General features: G+C 41.6%; 2 protein-coding genes across 9 annotated transcripts; one reads left to right on the plus strand and one right to left on the minus strand.

The window, feature by feature from the left end:
• Positions 1-4,170: 4,170 nt before the first annotated feature.
• LOC116431558 (A-type potassium channel modulatory protein KCNIP2) lies at positions 4,171-19,618 on the minus strand. 8 transcript variants are annotated; one of them, XM_031987182.2, is made up of 8 exons: positions 15,721-15,828; positions 15,252-15,653; positions 14,687-15,167; positions 13,797-14,573; positions 8,388-8,615; positions 7,730-7,800; positions 7,428-7,646; positions 4,171-7,031 (listed from the first exon to the last, which is right to left on the minus strand). In XM_031987182.2, exons 4-8 carry the CDS (start codon positions 13,822-13,824, stop codon positions 6,921-6,923), a joined length of 657 nt encoding a protein of 218 aa, XP_031843042.1. In that variant the 5' UTR covers positions 13,825-14,573; positions 14,687-15,167; positions 15,252-15,653; positions 15,721-15,828; the 3' UTR covers positions 4,171-6,920. The 8 variants fall into 8 exon arrangements, with proteins under 8 accessions (XP_031843042.1, XP_076229285.1, XP_076229282.1 ...); XM_076373170.1 differs by adding an exon at positions 13,580-13,724 and having other exon boundaries at positions 13,797-15,167; XM_076373167.1 differs by having other exon boundaries at positions 13,797-15,167; positions 15,252-15,634; positions 15,721-15,829.
• LOC116431562 (uncharacterized) lies at positions 15,929-19,242 on the plus strand. Its single transcript, XM_031987191.2, has 4 exons — positions 15,929-16,288; positions 16,419-16,634; positions 16,739-18,008; positions 18,097-19,242. Exons 1-4 carry the CDS (start codon positions 16,205-16,207, stop codon positions 18,660-18,662), a joined length of 2,136 nt encoding a protein of 711 aa, XP_031843051.2. The 5' UTR covers positions 15,929-16,204; the 3' UTR covers positions 18,663-19,242.
• Positions 19,619-20,040: the final 422 nt, after the last annotated feature.

Raw genomic sequence — 20,040 nt, forward strand, 5'->3', positions numbered from 1 at the left:
AGAAATTCCCAAATTTCACCGAGAGACCCCCTCGAACCCCCAGACTTAAGCGAGAGACCCCCTCGAACCCCCACGAGAGACCCCTCAGACCCCCACGAGAAATTCCCAAATTTCACCGAGAGACCCCCTCGAACCCCCACGAGAGACCCCTCGAACCCCTGCAAGAAACTCCCAAATTTAAACGAGAGACCCCCTCGAACCCCCAGACTTAAGTGAGAGACCCCCTCGAACCTCCACGAGAGACCCCTCAGACCCCCACGAGAAACTCCTAAATTTCAGCGAGAGACCCCCTCGAACCCCCAGACTTAAGCGAGAGACCCCCTCGAACCCCCACGAGAGACCCCTCAGACCCCCACGAGAAACTCCTAAATTTCAGCGAGAGACCCCCTCGAACCCCCAGACTTAAGCGAGAGACCCCCTCGAACCCCCACGAGAGACCCCTCGAACCCCTGCAAGAAACTCCCAAATTTAAATGAGAGACCCCCTCGAACCCCCAGACTTAAGCGAGAGACCCCCTCGAACCCCCAAATTTAAACGAGAGACCCCCTCGAACCCCCACGAGAGACCCCTCAGACCCCCAAGAGAAACTCCCAAATTTAAACGAGAGACCCCCTCGAACCCCCAAATTTAAACGAGAGACCCCCTCGAACCCCCACGAGAGACCCCTCAGACCCCCTCGAGAAACTCCCAAAATTAAACGAGAGACCCCCTCGAACCCCCAAATTTAAACGAGAGACCCCCTCGAACCCCCACGAGAGACCCCTCAGACCCCCACGAGAAACACCCAAATTTAAGTGAGAGACCCCCTCGAACCCCCTCATGAAGACATTTCTCTTTGTAGCTTAAGAAGTTTTTCGTGGGGGTCTGAGGGGTCTCTCGTGGGGGTTCGAGGGGGTCTCTCGTTTAAATTTGGGAGTTTCTCGAGGGGGTCTGAGGGGTCTCTCGTGGGGGTTCGAGGGGGTCTCTCATTGAAGTCTGGGGGTTCGAGGGGGTCTCTCACTTAAGTCTGCTGGTTTCTCTAGGGGGTCTGAGGGGTCTCTCGCGGGGGTTCGAGGGGGTCTCTCGCTGAAGTCTGGGGGTTCCTCGTGGGGGTTCAAAGGCAGGAATCGCAAGAAGGTTAACTATTAAATTTTGTTCTTCCTGCTCAAAATTCGAAACAGAATTAAATGTTTCCTTTCTATAACAAATCTCAATCTTATAATTAACTATTTATTGTTAAATATGTAATAAATATTTATAAATAACACAAAATAGTCGCTTTTAATGTATTAAAAAAGGCGTTATGATAATAATTTTTCAAAATAATTTTTAAATTTCCCCCACCTATATCCATAAATGGCGGCGCCATCTATTTATCAACAACTCAAACTTCTAGCCAAATAGTACCTGTTTGTTTACGCCAGGTGGCGCCACCGATAAAAAACGACCCAAAGTTTTTACTTATAAATAAAGGCAATTTCCGTTTGTTATTAAAAATCGATTAACTATACATTTTAAATTCTTTTGTTAACAACCGTAATATTCTATTAGTAAATATTCAGTTAAAAACAAATTGTCATAGAAGTTGATAATAAAATATTCCAACATTATAATTTACTGAACATTGTAAATAAATAATATGTTAAACAAACAAACACGTCACACAAACCTTTTTGGGACTGATATTAACAGAAGAATTTAAATATATAGTTAAACAATTTTTATTAACAAACCAATTTGACTTTATCTACAATAATTAACATACTGCGCCACCTGGCGGGAACATCCTGAGACTATTTGGCACAAAGTTTCGATGTGTCTGCCATAGATGGCGCCACCCATATGCTTTATCCATCCTAACTCCCATAGCATACCCATCTTTGTCTTACACATTACTTTCTTACGTAACGCAATCAACTTATCCGGAAATCGCTAATAACTCATTAACTACACCTCGAATATTGTTCATTCTTCTAAAGAATATTCCTAAGGGTCCATTCTAATTTCTCCAATCATAAATGTTCACCAATTATGCCTATTAACCAAGAAACTTAATTATTTACTGGACACCTCTCAGAAAATTCTAAGTTACCCTTCAACATGGTCCCGAAGAATAATTAATAATTAATTATCGCGGTAAAAAATCCCATCAAACATGACATGGGAAAGTAGAGGAAGGTCCAGTTTATGATTACGTATTGCAAATGTTAACAATTCATTAATGGTAATCAAGATATTAATGAATCAGCTGTTGATTTCCTTATTTCTCCCACATCGGCGTGGCGGCTGTAGTTCACAGCTTCTACCGCTAGATGGCGCCACTTCTATCGCTATCCTTGTCTTACACCATGGATTGCATAAGTCTGTCCTTGTCGGATACCTCTTTCGTCATCATGCTTCACGCGTACGTACCAGGGACTAATGAGATGCTTTTTCAAAGGAGGTGGCGTCGAGAGTACTATCTCTGTCCTTGTCGCACAGTAGCTCTGTCCTTGTCTTACTCATTACAGGGATAGGGAGAAACTCTGCAAATTTCTCTCCGCTAGATGGCGTTTCAATTTTGCGCTCGCGAATTCACTGTATATAGTTATACTATTTCTTTTTTACCACTAAAAATAGTATAAGCTAGTAATAAGATATTGTAATCATGTACATTAGGCAATAGACCATAAAAGTTCCTAGGCCTCTTTTCAATAAAAAAAAAAAAAAATTCACTGTATTTGCACGCATTGCGGATATAAAGACTTTCAACTATTCTGTCATCTTATTTTTTATATACTTTAATTAGTTATTTAACACGTTCGCTGTCAGTGTTTATTTCGGTGATGGTCTTGTCTATTATATTTTCTTCGATCCAATAAATCTAAACAAAACATTAAATAAATGAAACTGGAACGAATCGAGTTCCTAAATATAATGTTGTAGTTTATAATTTCTAATAATAATATCTATGGGAAAATTTCATTTTCATTATGTAAAATATTGTTTTTGAATGGAAGCAACTAAGATTAAATAAATAAACTGACAGTAATGCAAACTCACGATAATATTAATCATTGAAGATAGTTTGTTTATATTATATTAAACACTTGAAGATGATAGATAGAAAGTAGTGGAAGTGTGAAAATAAAGGACTAGACAGAATACATTTGTACAATCGAAATATCAATATATTTTCATTCATTTTTCTTAACATTCATTTTTAATAATTATACATGAAACTGTAGAAGAGTTCTTCCTGTAATTTAACGATGAATTAAAGTACATACATACATGTACTTGTAGTAATACATATTAACTCTTTGCACTCGAAGCTTTCTCACTGACATCACCAGCAACTCGAAGTAATTTTAATAGAAAAAGCGTATTAATGTATAAATAAATAATTCGCGCATGGAAAGAAAAGTCATATGTATCTTACTGTTTTCTATCGATTATAGGTATAAATGTTATAATATATTTAATGACAAAATTTCACAGTTTATAATGACAAATTATAAACGGCTCTGCAACGCAGTCCTCGAGTGCAAAGGGTTAACATTAATTAATTTGTAATTAACTTTATACAGCGCCACCTATTGCGAAACGTCTTAAACTGTTTCCCAATTATTCCTCCCAATTGTAATTAGATGGCGCCATATGCATTATCCTGTAAATACCTGCCCCTTACATTATACTTCCCAATGTACACAGATGCAATGAAATAAACAACAATATCTGGCAATATCTCGTTTATTTTATTTACATTCTTCCTTCCAATTCGAAATTTGTTAATTTTAGTCGTAAGATAGGTAACGAATGTTGATCAGCTTCGAAAAAGCGTCGATGTTCTGTTCGACTACATTGTTGATTCGAGATTTCCTTTCGCGCAACTTAGTAGCAATAATTCCCTTCTTATTTACACAAAAGGAATACAATTCTAAGTGATCAGAAGTACACAATGACGAGAGGTTGTTGAGTCGTTAGCAATACTGTACCTTTAATGAACTTATCAAAAGCCAGAAGACATTCAATTCGATGTGCATGTTGCATAATCTTGCATATAAAATACAGTATGTCGTACATGTAAGTACATATATGTATACATACGTACGTAGGTGTACCTACACACACGTATATATACGACGTACCAATTAGTAAAACAATCGATTCCTTGAGTGGCACAGATTCGTACCAAGAATATATAATTGAACGGAAACCGATCTCTTTACATTTCACGATCACGTAGAAACGGTTGACGTTCCCTGAATATATACGTTGTACAGAATTGTACAATAAACTTGAGAAATTCAACGAACTCGACGATAATTTGTACACGATAAAATATCGCTTTAGAATATTTCAAGTAGACGCCAACAATTTCTATATAGGTATGATATTCAACGAGAAGTTCGTAGACTTGACAGAGATGGGCGAATTCATTGTTCAATCGAAGAGTCTCTCGTAAATCAAAATTGAATAAGCTTGAACGTGCTAATTGCAAGTTGCAATAGTATTTCTATTCCCTTTAGAATAATTCAATTCTTATCGAAATAATCCTTTGATCCTATTAACCCTTTGCGGACGAATGTCGGCACTTCTGAGATCAAACTTCCATGTTTGGAGTACCAAATCGCGAACAAATGATTTACCTATTATATTCTCTATGATTTAAACTTCAGTGTTTAATTTAGCAGAATCTGCAAAATGTTTTCTATACTCTCAACAATCTTCGTCCGCAAAGGGTTAGTTGATAGAAAGATGAAACCCTGAAACACCGTTTTCGTTCGCCATTAACACGCTCGCTACCAGCGCCACATATTGGCTGTAATACTATAATTTACACAATGAAGATTAATCCTATAGATATAGTTATTAAAAATGATAAACATTATATTTAGGAAATCGATGAGTCGTTCCAGTTTTTTCTAATATTTTGTTTAGATTTATTAAATTGAAGAAAATATTATAAAGAGACCGTCACCGAAATAAGCGCTGGTAGCGAACGTGTTAATTATTATCCGAATAAAATTTCCCCCATCCCTGGTAGATGACAAAGATTGGGATCAAGAATAATTGATATAGGTAACAATAATCTTGAAACGCGACAGTTATAATAAGTAGTAAGGTACAAGAGAATCACACGAACCGTGGAGACCACGCTTCTCTTACTTGGTCGAGGGTATCTAAGGTAACATTATTATTAATGGATTTACTATCTACCTTTTCCATCGGTCATGGGTCACTGGAAACATTGTTCACTCTATATTCTATGCGACGGGCATATGCGAATACCTTGGATCCCCGGTGCAGCACTGTTTAAAATTCACTGAATTATGTAACGACCTTTTTGTGGCACGAGGTATCCAAGGTAAGAAAAATTGATGCGCCTGTCTATGGAAGACAGGTTTCAACGATTGTCGAATACGATTCGCATCTGCCGGACGCCTGGTGAACTCGGAGCCGAACGACAGAATTCAAATATTCCCTTATATAATCTCTTCGCTATTAAACTGTGGATGCTCACGCGAATATACTGAAGAGTGACAAGAATAAAGTAACAGTTTAATCTGACAACGATTCGAATCGCTTCCAAATAGAATGGAGAAACGTTGAAGTGTCATCGATCACCTTAGCGTACCAAGCGTTAGCTTCGATCCGATTTACATCGATAATTGTACCAAGAAGCAAGAACGACCGAGGTCGAAGTTCAACTGTTGCTTAAACAAATGTGCGACTTGATAATCCTGAGAGGTTCAATCGAAGGAATCTGATATTCGCGGAATCTTGTAAAAGGGGAGCTGCTTAGTGCGCTGAAATCGCTTGAAAGAAGAAGCGCGAGGAATTCGGAACGAGTATAGAGGGTGAAAATTGAATTCCATTGAAGAAAAGTTATATGTTCTCGTTAGAGCGACCGCGAATCGGGCTGTCGCCGTCGAAGCCCTTAAAATTCATTGTGACTGATGATTGAAAATCTGCTTCGAACGCGAATGGTAACCTCCGCGATGAAGAATCGTGGGACATCGAGTTGCTCTCGACGCATCGATCCTGGATAACGATTCCTTGACACATGCTTCTCAACGTGTCGTCCTACGTTATTGGGGAAACGGCTCGACGCATATTTAGAGCTGACGATATAAGAATTAATGAATTAAGGTTATCAAAATAAAAAACTAAAAGCAAGTAGGTGAACGCGATAACTAAATCAAACCCTCCTAATTCTGTTAATCATTTTTCTATTAAAGAATTAAACTATCACAACTTCGTTAAGCTATCACAATTCTGTTAATCATTTTTTCTATTAACACGTTAAGCGTCATGAAAATCTTAAGTGTTCTCCCGTAGAGTTTTTCTTTTGTAGCATAGAAAAGGAACAACGATTAATTATTTGGCGTTGCAATGTTTGCATTACATTATTATCAACTTAGTTATTAAACATTTTCATTTCATATCAATTACCTTGTATGCTACGATTGTTTTCTAGTCATTCAGAAGCGTCAGTGACTGACATGGCGCTTAACGCGTTAAATAAAGAACATTCAACTATCACAACTTCGTTAACTTTGCTACCCTGCTACTCGTCACCTCTAAACACCCGTCGACCTCGCGTTCTCCCGAATTGCATTGCTCGAGTCGCGCTCCGACGCGTTATTTACAAAATGTCCCGGGATCTAGAGTGGAATGAACGATCTTTGCGCCAGGGGTTCGGTAATACTGTTTGGCATCGTCGTGTCCTCGACAGCACGGTTGAAAGACTGGGTAGGTAGGGTAGATACATATTTACAAACGGCTTGGGTGAAGCTGCGACAGTAATTTCTCGCAAATCGAAATCCGGGTGCGACCGGAAGTAAGCTTAGTCGCGATGGAAACTACGCGTACAGCTTACCAACATGCCGGAAACTTTCTAAGGGATCCGTGGCCGTCGAGTGTCGAGCGATGAATGAAGAGCGATCGCAATGATCTCATAAGACGGTGTCGAGAGTGTCGAGACTTCGCAGGAGTTGCTCGTCCTTGGAACACCACTGCACCAGTTCCTCGATCGTCACCACGCCGTCCTTGTTGGCGTCCATCAACTGAAAGAACAACATTGACATTAACCAATTAACTCCTTGCCTTATGATTTATTTCTCAACTGTGATCAATAACTTTGTCAATAATGTATTGAAAAAGGAGAAAAATTGTATGCATATTCTATGCACACTTTTGTAAAATATAATAATCGATAACGGAAACATATTTCATTTGAATTCACAAAACTTGAGTAATACTTATTTTTGCTAAACTCTGGTGAATATTACATTCTATTTCTTATCTATTTTTGCAAAATATTACTTGAGTAATGTTTATTTTTGCTAAATTCTGGTAAATTCCCTTGGCTTACAATAACGTGTGACTCATTATTGTAAGCCAAGGGGTTAAAAGTGTTCATAAGATCCAGCTCTCAAATTCCTTGGAGAGCTAATACATACATGAAAGATGCGATCAACGTGCTCCCTGGCAGCCAAGTGCGGCTCAACTATCTGTGGCTGAGTGTAACGTCCAAGCATCTCATAAATAGAGCCTACCACGTCCAGCATCTCCTCCTTACTGATCAATCCGTCCCCGTCCAGGTCGTAGAGACCAAACACCCACTGGAGTTTCTCCTCTACAGAGCCTCTGGACACTTTCGACAGGATAGTCAGGAATTCCTGAACAAAGGGCACTTTCATGTAGCGATGAATAGCATCTCACAGCTTCCGTTTCGACGGGCTAATCAAAAATACATCTGTACCTCGAAGCTGATCTTCCCAGAGGGTTTCCTCTTCATGGTGTTGAAGACGTAGTGAGCGTACTGGCTGGCGTCTGAAAGATTTCATGCAAGTTAGAACACTGTAGGGCATCGACCTAATTGACAATACGGAGCGATGAACCCTGAGGAAGAAGAGCGTTTCATAAAATCGTGTTCGAGTTTCATTAACCCTTTCGGTCATGGTGTCCTCGTATAAGGACATAGATCCTCGCATAAGACATTAAGCTTAAGGATTATATTGTACAAGTATAAAGAAAGAATTAAAGAAAAACAGGACTCGTTATATTAACCCTTTGCACTCGAAAGCTTTTCACTGGAAATATTTGACATTTTTTGACGAGATACAGACGACACTGTTTGAAACTGATTTAACGATAACTCACAGATCAATTAAGCGACAAAGAAATTTTATTGAAAAATTTCCTATAGCAATACAAAGTTTCATTTAAAGTACTAAATATTCAATTTTATAGTTTTGCTGTATCAAATCAAGTGGTGACTGAGAGTCACCTCTCGGGTGTGAAGGATTAAACATAATCAATAATATCAAGTGGAAATTGGGGGTGCTGCAGTTCGACAGTGCGTATACATGAGACGCCACCGATGATAATCATAAAACAACGGTTCAAAGAAGCCTCACCTCCTTGCGGGAAGAACTGCGAGAATATCTGCTTGAACGCTTCCTCGTCGACGAGGCCGGTCGGGCACTCCTGCTTGAACCCCCTGTAGATCAGCTGTATCTCCTTCCTGGAGAACCTGGTGTTCGCAGCGAGGGTGGCAAGCTCCTCGGGCTTGTGACGTCCGCCGAGGGCTAGGGCGCCCGCGGTGGAACCCCCTAAAACGCCCCCGAGTTCTTCAAGCTCGCCCTCTGTAAGTTTGCCAACAGGCGCTTCACTCCTAAGACTGTACCACGCGTTCGAGAGTACTCCCCTCTCACCTTTGTTTTGCTTCAAATGTGCTTCATCCTCTACTCAGTCTCAGTCTATAGGGGGAAATAGACGCCGCGCCGCGACCGCCTCTCTCCTCCGTCACCTCCGTGTCAAAGGGACCAGGCGGGAGAGGGGCAACGGCGAGCAGAGAATCTACTTACGAGAGACAGGGTGCAAACGAGTGAGAGAGCTACGTCACCGCCGCCCGGGGAGAAGATACGCCGGATGCCCCGAGAAGACAGATCCCCGACCGGCTCTGATCCTCCTCCAGGCAACCCGCTTACGCTCCCCCGTAGCTTGAGCTTGAAACGGGCTTCTACAGGGTGGGGAGAGAGAAAGAGAGACAAGTGTGCCCGTCGGCCGCGGTAAACAATGCGGCCCGGGGAACATGTGCACAGGTGCACCCGGGGTTGCAGGTAGAAGAGACTCTCGTGAAAGAGGAGGGTCGAAGGAATCGGCCCAAGTAAAACAGTCTGATCGTTTCTCTGATCAGAATGTCATCTTGTTTTACTTGGGAACGGCGGGAGCGCGCGTCGTTCCATCTTCTTGCGAACGATTGACCCGTTGATCGTGTCGCTGTTCTGATTCTTTAAGAATTTTCGTGGTTACTATCGGACGCTAGATTCTGTTCTCTTTATGAAACTAATGTATGGAGAACTAATTTCCTAAAGAGCTCTATGAGCGATTTATAGAAGCTACAGCTAAATGGAGCTTGGAAATGATGAACCCTTTACTCGAGAGGACTCTCACGCTATTTAATTCTATATACCAAAATTCTAAGGTCTTCCAGAAATACTAAGCTTCGAGTAATCTATAAATATGGGAAATATTGAAATAATTTTGTTTAACTTCTCTCATTCAGTTTCGAAGAATGTCTATAACTCGTTGGAAGGTGTTGAATATTTCTAGTGAAAGAGTTTCGAGTGTAAAGGATTGAGAACTTATGTGTAGACAGGAATGTAAGATCTCTAAACTTTAACGATGTTTTTAAAATCTACGGGGGGATCGCTCGAAATCTTTCTTTATCGAGCGATCACCCGTTAACAGGTGGACCATTTCGTTTACCAGGGGATGGAGGAACGCGCGCCGTTAGAAGTGAAAGAGATAGGTCGCTAAAAAGATCGGCAGGCGACTCGAAAGAGCTGTTGGACGTGTCGTGGTTGAAAGTTCGGTGGTTTGGATAGCTTGCCAAGATGATCGGTTCCGCCTACTCAGCGTCGAGCGATCGCTTTCGTCGACGAGTAATATTCCCGGTCGCCGTTCAGACGTCCGGCGTCTCATACTGAAGCGGCACAACGTTTCTGATCGATACTGATTAACGGGAAGTCTATAAATATATAATTGCCGGGGGACGGGCAAAATAAGAATCAACAGCGAACGAAAGCGTGACCCAACACTAGAATCTGCAGAGATACGAGCTCTAAAGTATCTTGCGACATCTAGATCCGCGGTTTCCAACCTGGGAGGCGTCAAAATTTTTAATAAAAAACTAATGTTCGTACCATAATATCTACAAATAAATAAACTTCATATCGTAACGTAACAGTAGAAATTCAGTGAAGTAATGTTTATTTTGTAATAAAGTTATTGTTGTTTAAAATGTCTATAATATTGTACCTATTAACACGTTGAATGCCATGGGGGTTAAACGATTATTATTTGCAATTTTTATATTACAGATAATGCTATCCAATGCGATAACATTCGGCAAGATAAACGCGCAATAATAATAAAACGATTCAATGAAATAATTTGATACATTTGTTATATTACATTGTTTTCATTTTGTGCATTTTGCTACGTGAAATCGGGCATTCAACGTGTTAAAAGACAGGGAGGCGCGGAGAAAAGAATTTTTTTTAAAGAGACGTTGTAGCATAAAGGTTGGAGACCGCTGATCTAGAGCGAATGCAACTAAGTCGAAGGTGGGGCCTAACGAATTCGTAAAGTCTAGAGTTACTACGGGAGTGTTTACTCAGGGCGTTCCATGATCGACGGTTCGACGGAAATGAGTAACGTGTCGGCCAAAAATAAATCGGATCCGGCGCCGATACGTTTCACTCGCGTCTCATTCGCGATTTATGGAACACCCTGCACACCGCTACAATTAATGCTGGCAACTACTCGTTTACTGAAGCCTACTCGGACGAATTCTCTCGAAAGCTACTCGCTAGTTCCTACGTACTCCGAGTCAATGAATTTAACCCTTTGCACTCGTGTCCGTGTACACAAGCTCGCAGCGTTTACCGCTAATGCATAACAAGCATCCGCGAAGTTTCTCCGTCGGCGAGATAATGCTTTTGATCCGCTGAAGTGCCGCGGGATTAAGGTCACGGGATTTCTAACCGTACGTAATGAAAAAACGCTCGAAGTGCAAAGGGTTGAAGCGGATAACAAAAGAGATGCCGATCGGTCGGATGAGCAGTTCGTGTCTACCTATCATGCAATTAATCCTCTTTACGCATGCTGCCGTTCAGTACTTGAAAACGACCAGGCGAACCGTTCGACGATGTCAACGATACCGCGGAAAAACGAAATCGATCGAACTCCCACGGGGGATCGTGCGCGACGTCTCAAGAGCGACCGGTCTCTTCCCGCGTCCTTTCTCACGGTCTTCCATTGATTTTGGAACGAGTAATGAGCTTCTCTTTCGACGAGATCCGCAGTTTCAAACAGAAGAAGAATCGGTTCGATGGCTTCGAATTTCTTGCTGTCTTAACGTCAGTTTTTGGAATATCAACATTGATTAACGCATTTTTCATTAGGGATTTGAAATTCTTGAACCTCGAATGGTTAACAGGTTCGTGACCACGGTCGAATTTGATATCTTTACACGTTTCGAACTTAGTAAATAGAACCAAGCGAAGCATCTTACTTAAATGTCATATTGTATGATAGTTTGGTATAGTCAAAACGAGAATAAAGTGTGTCGTGCTGAATATATATTAATATCATGATAGAGTCGCCGTGTCGCGCATATATGTGGTCGTGAACATGTTAACATTAAAACTGAGCAGGTAAACTGACTTTCCGAAATTTCTCTATAGAAACTTCAAGAATGCATCTGTTGAGACTTTAAATAATTCACAATTCAGTTTGCGTATTGCGAAATCAATTTCTTCAATAATTTCTCAGAGAAGCGTCTGTTATCCTTTTAAAAATTGCAAAAGAAAGACGTCAGGTATGGGTCATTTTGACTCATCTGGTAGTTTTAGTGTTATAGCAAGGTTAGTCGCCAATATTTCAAGGGTCGGTCCAGCCAGACACACACGTGTTTCAAGTTTCACCCGAAAAGCGTTCGCCCGATCCACAATCTCCCCTCGCCAGGTAGAGGCATCCTCATTGATCGCTGCTAAAATTACAATACCGCGGAACTAGGCGAGGAACGAGCAAATATTAGCCCATTATGGAGATTAAGCGATGCTACACGGGTGGAATCTATAGACAGCTAGGCCGGGATACAACGTACAGGGTGTATCTCGAGGCACGCGGGGTATTCAGGGTCCAAAGATAGCGGAACTGTTTACGTTAACGATCTAGCGAGCCGTTGTTTCGCGAACGAAGCTTTTTCGAGTGTAAACAGAGCGCCTTTACGCGAGAAAATATCCCGACGCGCGGCTGGGTTCGCGAAAGATCAAACGACGCTGTCTGATAATCATCGATACATTATTAGAAGAGGCTAGAAGGCTTTCAAAATGTTACAAGGATTCTTCTAGAACGATACAGTTCACGAACAGAAAGAATACAATAAGGATTAGCCGGTGGTAAGAGATGAAATTCTTAGTTCTCCGAACGGTACTTCGTACGAGATGATGATAGGGCAGCCGACGATTGTCAAGAGAGTACTATACGATCAATTTCGTAGAAGTTCGTGGGTATTGATCAAATGGTAACTGGTCGCTCTTATCTTCGCCTCGGTGAGAAGATAGACACCGATATATGAAACGGGGAGCAAAGGTCAGGAGCAAATATAAAATATCTTCACTTAGAGATGAGGAAAGAAATATGAGTAAGAGCAAGTGAACCAAAGAAAATGGAATATATATAAAGTATGAATTAGTTGGCTACGTAGACAAATCCATTTCAAAACCTATCGACTGAAATTAATAAACTATATTATGCAACACGAAATGACGTTGACTTCGAACGCTGAACCCATCCTCGCGAAAACACCCGATAGAAGGAGGCTGCGTGGAGCAACGCGTATCTCAACGCGGTTAGAGCGAGGAGAGCCGTGACAAAGGTGCTTTCAACGAAAATTGCCTGCACATTCGGAGGAGGGAGATCGTGAAACACGGTCGCGAGCTTTGGAAGTTTCTTGCACATATACAGATATCACCGGTGCGTTCTATACGAGCTGCACTGTAATTCCACTGGCAGCTCTCTCCGGGTCCCGGGCATCCGGGGTCACCATAGCAACGGGAGAGGAGCTCCTACCGCCGTGGCCACCCCCGCGTGTCGACGGGTTCCCGTTTCCGGAGCGTTTTTGTCAATCGGGAAACGCGGGAATCCGGGCATGCACCGGGGACGCGTAACCCTGGCCGAATGGTGGAAAGAGACCGCGGACGCAACACGCGTTACGCGTGGACCGGGCAGCGTCGTCGCCATCGGTCGGTTTCCCTAACGGATCAACTACCAATTCCAAAAGAGCAGAAAGAGAACGTGTGAGTGTGTGAGTGTGAGTGTGAGTGTGAGTGTGAGTGTGCGTGTGCGTGTACGTGTGGTCTGTAGAAGGGAGCAAGAGGGCGGAAGGAGGGCAGGTAGCTAAAACCGTTCAACAAGGACTCGTCCGCGGACGAGGCAAACCAAGGGAGATTGAGTAACGGGGTAGACGAAAAAGATTCGTTTGGAATATATCTCTTTCAATGTGTGTGCGTGTGGATGTCTGTGGGAGGTCTCGCACCTTGCCGTTGCATCTTTGGCGGCCGTTTAGCAGTGAACGCGCGATTAAGGGGGAGATCTCTTTCTGGTCTGAGGCCCCGGGCTGTGCGCGATTCCCTTCGTCTCGAGGAGGATCTCTCTTTATTTCCACGGCGTATCGAACTGGCCTGCACCCGATATTACTCGGAGAGGAAACTCGAAGCGGCACTACAGTCCGCCTGTATGATTGATGAACTTACTTTTCTCGCGGCTCTTACGTGCCTTCATTTGGCGGTACGATCGGTAATTCGCCGACTGATTTCGAAACGACTATACCGATCCACCCGATATCCACGATCTATCTCGTGGGCGAGTGTCTTGGACCGGTCCCCTTGCGCCTATCGAGACGAGCCGAGGAATCTTTCTCTTGCGTGGTCTTCCGCCGGAGCTCCTTCGTGTATAGGTTCCCCCGAGTCTGTTCACCTGTCGCTCGAACGACCGATCGACGGCGACCGTGCACCCAATGAACCGATCGATGCTCCGCGACGGACTAACGTAACTCAGTCGACTGGGCTGTGCTTGGTCCGTAGCAACGACGTGCGCGGCTCTCGCACGCGACGCCGTGATGCATTGAAGCCGAGAGAGGAGCCTGGCCACGCAAAAGCACGGAGTACGCTGGCTCGCGCGCAAGCCCGAACGGTTTTTCTAAGCGCGGACAGCAACGTTACAAACCGCCCGTTCGCGCCGGCCGGGCCGAGCCGGGGGACGGGCATTATTTGAATAAACGATGATCTTTTGCCGCGTTATCGACGAATTTATTTAACCGCGTGCCCCGTTCCCGCCTGCCCCCTTCTCCCCGTCTCTTTCGTACAGCCCAGTTCCGCTGGATTACCCGGTCGCCGACTGTGAATATTCATCGCTCGGTTAACCTTCCACCGATAATTGCGGCTTCTGTTCAATTAGTTTTTTCTGTTAATTGATCGATCCGTTCGCCAGGCGGGTCTTCTATGGAGGATATCGGTCAATTGCTGCCCTCGCTGCAATAAACGTGAATGCGGTTGAATGCGAGAATTGTCGGGTGAACGGGAGAATGTGAAATCGCCGAGAGAGGAACGCCGAGTAACAGGTTAAGAGAAGAGAAAGGTATTACCTCGGAGAAACGATCACGGAGGAAAGAATGCTTGCGTTAATGCATCTGGTTGCACCAGAACATGGTGAAGCGGTCGTTTCACCACGAACAAAGCCCTGTGGAAGCTTCCCAGTGGCTTTATCGATGGTGAGACAATAGGCTGCGAGAAACACGTGTATCTAGTAGCGGCCTTTGCATCCGCAGATGCCATCGCTGCGCTTACAAGAGAACTACTTTAAATAGAGAAGCCGCTACTCGTGTCGGCGCGGAGCTTAGAATTGATTACGCGTGAATTGAATTACACTGGACAGCCGTTAACTATCGACTAGATCTTTTCTGAACCAGATAACGTGGCTCTCGGTTGAGTACTTTTAGTCCTAAGCGTCTGCGGGAACCTGAAACGCGACACAGGTGTGTCTGGCTATGGACGACTTTTCTACTGCACGCGTATCATTGACTGTACTACTTGCACGCTGTGCCATTCGTTGTATTGTGAAATAACCTGAAAAAATGTATGTATGCGTTACGAGCGATGAACGGAAAATAATGAAAACATGTTGTTGCACGTATAAGATGTCTTTGTTACCCTTTAACCTGTTCACCTCTAGCATTGGACTTCAACCTTCAGAGGACTTTTCTTATTTATTTCATATTCTTCCATTTCTTTGCGTCACAGTATTCATTTCAGAGTGAAGCGTGTTCTTTTGAGACGTCCTGTACACGTGTACGCGAGCAACAGGAGCATTACCACATAGAAAATAAGTAGAATATACGCTCGATGGTTGTAGGCACGATATAAACCAAAGAGGGACGCTGTTCTCCTCCCATCAATTGAAACCGAGCCAAATGCGCTGTCGTCGTGGACCGGGCGGTTTATCTAATTTATGTTGATCCATGATAACCGTGCACAGGATACTATGCCAGACATTGTTGGCGTACAACAAGTAGTAACGGACGTTTATGTGCTGGCTACTTTCGATAAGAGAGACTAGAAATAGATAAATCTTCGAAACTACTTGTTGGAATGAAAAAAGAAACGGAATTCAATTGCGCACCTGCATATTTACATCGGAATGAATTCTTCGTCGTAGAGGAAACAGGAAGAAATACTGATTGCAGATTCGATACACGCGAGTCGATAATTAGATCTATCGTCGATTTGAGAAACTACCCTAACGGTCTGTACTCGCTGATAACGAGGATACAAATTTTATCGATCGATAATGTTGACTTTTGAGCGATAATTTCCAGATGGCAGGTGAATAGGATTTGCAATCGATAAATCGCGTAATTTTTAATGGTGTATAATAGCTGTTAGATTAAATAAAGAATCTATCCACGCGAGTGGAAACATTGGATCCTCCTGCTGCGTTCCATTTCCATTTGTTTTTCTTAGGCCGACGTTAAACGGAACACGTTTACGAATAAAAGTCAGAGGCAACTCGTGATTCGATTAGCAGACGAATTTTCCTATCGGCCATATCAGAAATGTATAGGAACCAGGAAAAGGATTACGGCTGAGTGCCTCAATGTTTGAAAATGAACGGCAACGATATTTCAAGATTATCGTACAAGGAATTGCAGGCCTTAGCTCTCAGATACCGTGTACCGGGTAACATTAAGGTAATTGAATCATTGTTCTTAATATTTCATGAAGAAAATCCGTGTGACCGCGCCGGCTTCGCAATTTCCATTGTCGAGCAAGTATCACTTTAAATTGATTTTTTGAATGATCGCGATTTTCTGGCCGTAGAAGAAATTACTGGTTAAAGTGTTGCAAGCCGCAAAAGGCGGAAATGAAAACGAGGTCGACAGGCTGCTACAGGATCTCAAGCAAAATCGCAAGAGGAAAGTGAGAAAAGTCAAAAGCGGAACACTTCTCGGGTTAACCTCCACACCACTGAACAGCCCCGATTACGTTATGGCCGATGATTATTACTTCCCGCAACAGCAACCACCTTATCAGTGGGTGAGTCGGTAGAACCTGTTGCAAGAATTCGTGAACCGATTTTTATGGTAGTGGCAAGGGGGATAGGTGGTGGTGAATTTTTTCATAAAACCTTATATGCTCAGGTTGGTGCAGAGGAAGAGATTGTAAGCAGGGATGATGACAATAGGATTCCCCACTATGAAGAGTTCAAGCAGTTTTTATTGAAAAGAATACAGAGAGAATTTCAGACGTATGATATGAATAACAATCAAATACAAGATGCAACTATTGTAGATTTAAGAACAGCAACTGGCTCATCTGATATAGACAAAGATCCTTTAGATACCATCAATTGTACTACTTCCAATATAATTGCTGTTAACAATGCAGAGTCATTTGTATACCAACCTAATGATCATGTGGAATATCAAACATTGGAGGATGCAAACAACAATATGCAAGGGTCTATACTGTTGAAGAAAATGTTGCAGGCACCAGTTGGTGCAAACTTGGGAGAGATAGCTAGTCCAGTAATAAGTGGTTACAGGACATTAGATCATTATCAGCCTAATAGTTTATTAGACAATTCTGATACTTTAACAGCTGAATCGGATAATCAAGACAACGAAGAAAATCTGGAGGGTAACACAGAGTGTTATGGACTTCTAAGCAGTATAAAGGGAGAATATTTATTGAGTGAACCAACTTTTGTGAAAAATGTTGAAGAAATTGGTCAGCAGATTTCAAATGTGTTAACAAATGAAAATGTTAATCAATATAAATATTCTACAATGAATATGGATATACATCAAGATTACGATAATTGGGCCATCACCAATGTTATGGATGGGACAGAAACAAATTGTGAAGCACCTGTTGTTCCATCCCCAAAAATATTTCAACCTATCTATTATGATAACATGGGACCTGATACTTTAAATAAACCCATTAATGATGAAAGTTTAACATGTCAATACAACATGACTGAAAATGTACATACTTATAGTTCCAATCAAAATTTACTGAATTTAAATCCAACAGGGGAAAGTCAATATTATGAAACAAACATCATACCCAATGTACAGTCTGATCCATCCAACACATATTATTTACAAAACTTAATCAAATATAGTACAGAAACTACTGGAGATTATTTGCAACATACACATTCTTATACAAATGCAAATGTAACTCAGGACACATACACATCTACTGCTTCACAGATGTTTTCAAATAATACTCATTGCAATACTGATCTTCCATATGAATATGCAAGTTCATACAATAATCAAGGAAGCATCCCCTTATCCACCAATATGGAGCAACAAACACAAAACTGTAATTCTTCAGTACAATCTGAATCCAATATCAACAAAAATATTTCTGGTACTTTAGATAAGGTACAAACGAGTGGTATGTTACTTTCGCATTATTATCAAAACACTTAATCATTGAAATATGCAGGAGAAGGCAAAACATCTTGAACATTTCTTGTTTTTAGGATTACTAGACTCATTTTGGCCAACGAAATATTCGAAGATTCCTGCGAATCCGATTCTCGAGAACATTTTGAATCTCATCAACACCAAACGCGTCGATTTATCGAAATTGGATCAAACGTCCTGCGTGTATTGTTACATAGCGCCGATAGTAACACATACGCCTGTATCATCGAACGTAACTTGTTCCCAAAAGGAAAAGTTTGTTGCTGAATACAGACAACATTCGTTTACCCCGCACTGGTTGCTGTACAACGACACGTCATGCGGGATGAGAATGGCCAATTTACAGTCGAAACTCGAAGTAATCCCGCCGGAAGAGGCACGAGTGCTGCGCGCTTCAACGCCGATCAGTAATTCCGATTTACGTGAGTCAGTCGTGGAGAACGAGGATTCTTTAACGAAAGTTTGGATACAGGACCACGCAACTTACGAACCTACTAGAGAAGAAGATACAAATTCGTGCGAGGATTTAAATATTGAAGTTACAGATTGTTTATTTTCAGTAATCAATACTGAACCATTGATCAGTCAAGCAGATGACGTCTCTAAGAGTCAGGCTCAATAAGTAAAAAAAAAAAAAATGTACTGCTCGTAGTACATTAAATTGTATTTAGCATTTTCGTCGATGGGGAACAAGTTATACAATCTTTGATACATATTATGTGATTTAGAGAGTATTGGATACTCGTTATTTATGTATTTAAGAATTGAAACCAATGTTGCGAACGAACAACAAGAGATTATATTGTTTAATCTTATTCAGATTGAAACGAATTAATTACGTTGTAACTATTATATAGAACTATTTTTGCGATGTTAATCAAAGTTACGAATTAAGGTGGGAACACGTTGCCGCAGCGAACGCGGCGGAAAGAATGACATTTTTTTTCTTTCGAAGTCAGAATTTGGAAAGGAATACCGTCAAAGCATAATCGACACTTCTGTGATCTCGAATTCTTGTTTAATAACCGTAAGAGAAATATAAGACTTTTTTTTACAAAGGAGGATAAAGAAATTGTTCTCGATCATGTGTAATTAATTTGTAACGAAACGTCCGCGTTTCTCCGATCATTCGCTCTCTTCTACCTCGACTAATATTTGTAACATTATATATTTTACTAATAAATAAATGGCAAGCATCAGAAAACAAATAGTGAAGCATACAAAGATCCTCCTTACTTGGAATTCCCTCCGCTTGCATCTGAGTTTTCAGGTAATTAAAAACTTTCACCGGAATAGATTCCTTTCTTCGGTTTCTATACATCCCCATTTCGTTTTCCACGGATTTCGAATTTTTCTCCGACGATCTACCCGGTGTCACGTTAACACTGTACATTTTCTATTCTTTGATTTTCCCGCCCCGTTTTCAGCGTATTATTAATTTCCTTTGTTTTTGTATGCCGTTCGTTGATATTGCGATTGACATGCACTTCACTTAAAATTCTTAAATGATCATGAAAAGAAGCCGTACAGAAAACTCGAAGCACGAAGCAAAGGGTGTAGTCAGCGGAACCAGATCTCCAGCAGTACTGCTTTTAAAAAAAAAGCAATACCGCAATGTAGGTGAGAGTGCAGTGGCGCATTCGCCCTGTATCTAATGAGGCCCTCGAAACGTGTGACTAATTATTTCACCGTTATATCTATTATTTTTACACGAGGAATATTGTTGTGTGTATTTATTTCAGGAAAGATTTTTTCAAAAAGCAAAAAGAACACAAGGAAGTATGAAATACATTTTCATTTGTATTTTTCCACGAAAGAATAATAAGATCTGCTGTAATCAGTAAATGGAAAATGCAGAATACAGTTCTTGTACATATAGGGCGATGGGCATTTCATATTTAAGCATTACAGTGAATTGGATGCTATTCATTTCATTTATTGTTTCATTTTAAAAAAAACCATTCGAGCAGAACGTAAAATATTTGTGAATGATAATTTAT

Source organism: Nomia melanderi, chromosome 13, assembly GCF_051020985.1.
Source record: "Nomia melanderi isolate GNS246 chromosome 13, iyNomMela1, whole genome shotgun sequence".
Classification (NCBI taxonomy): Eukaryota; Metazoa; Arthropoda; class Insecta; order Hymenoptera; family Halictidae; genus Nomia; species Nomia melanderi.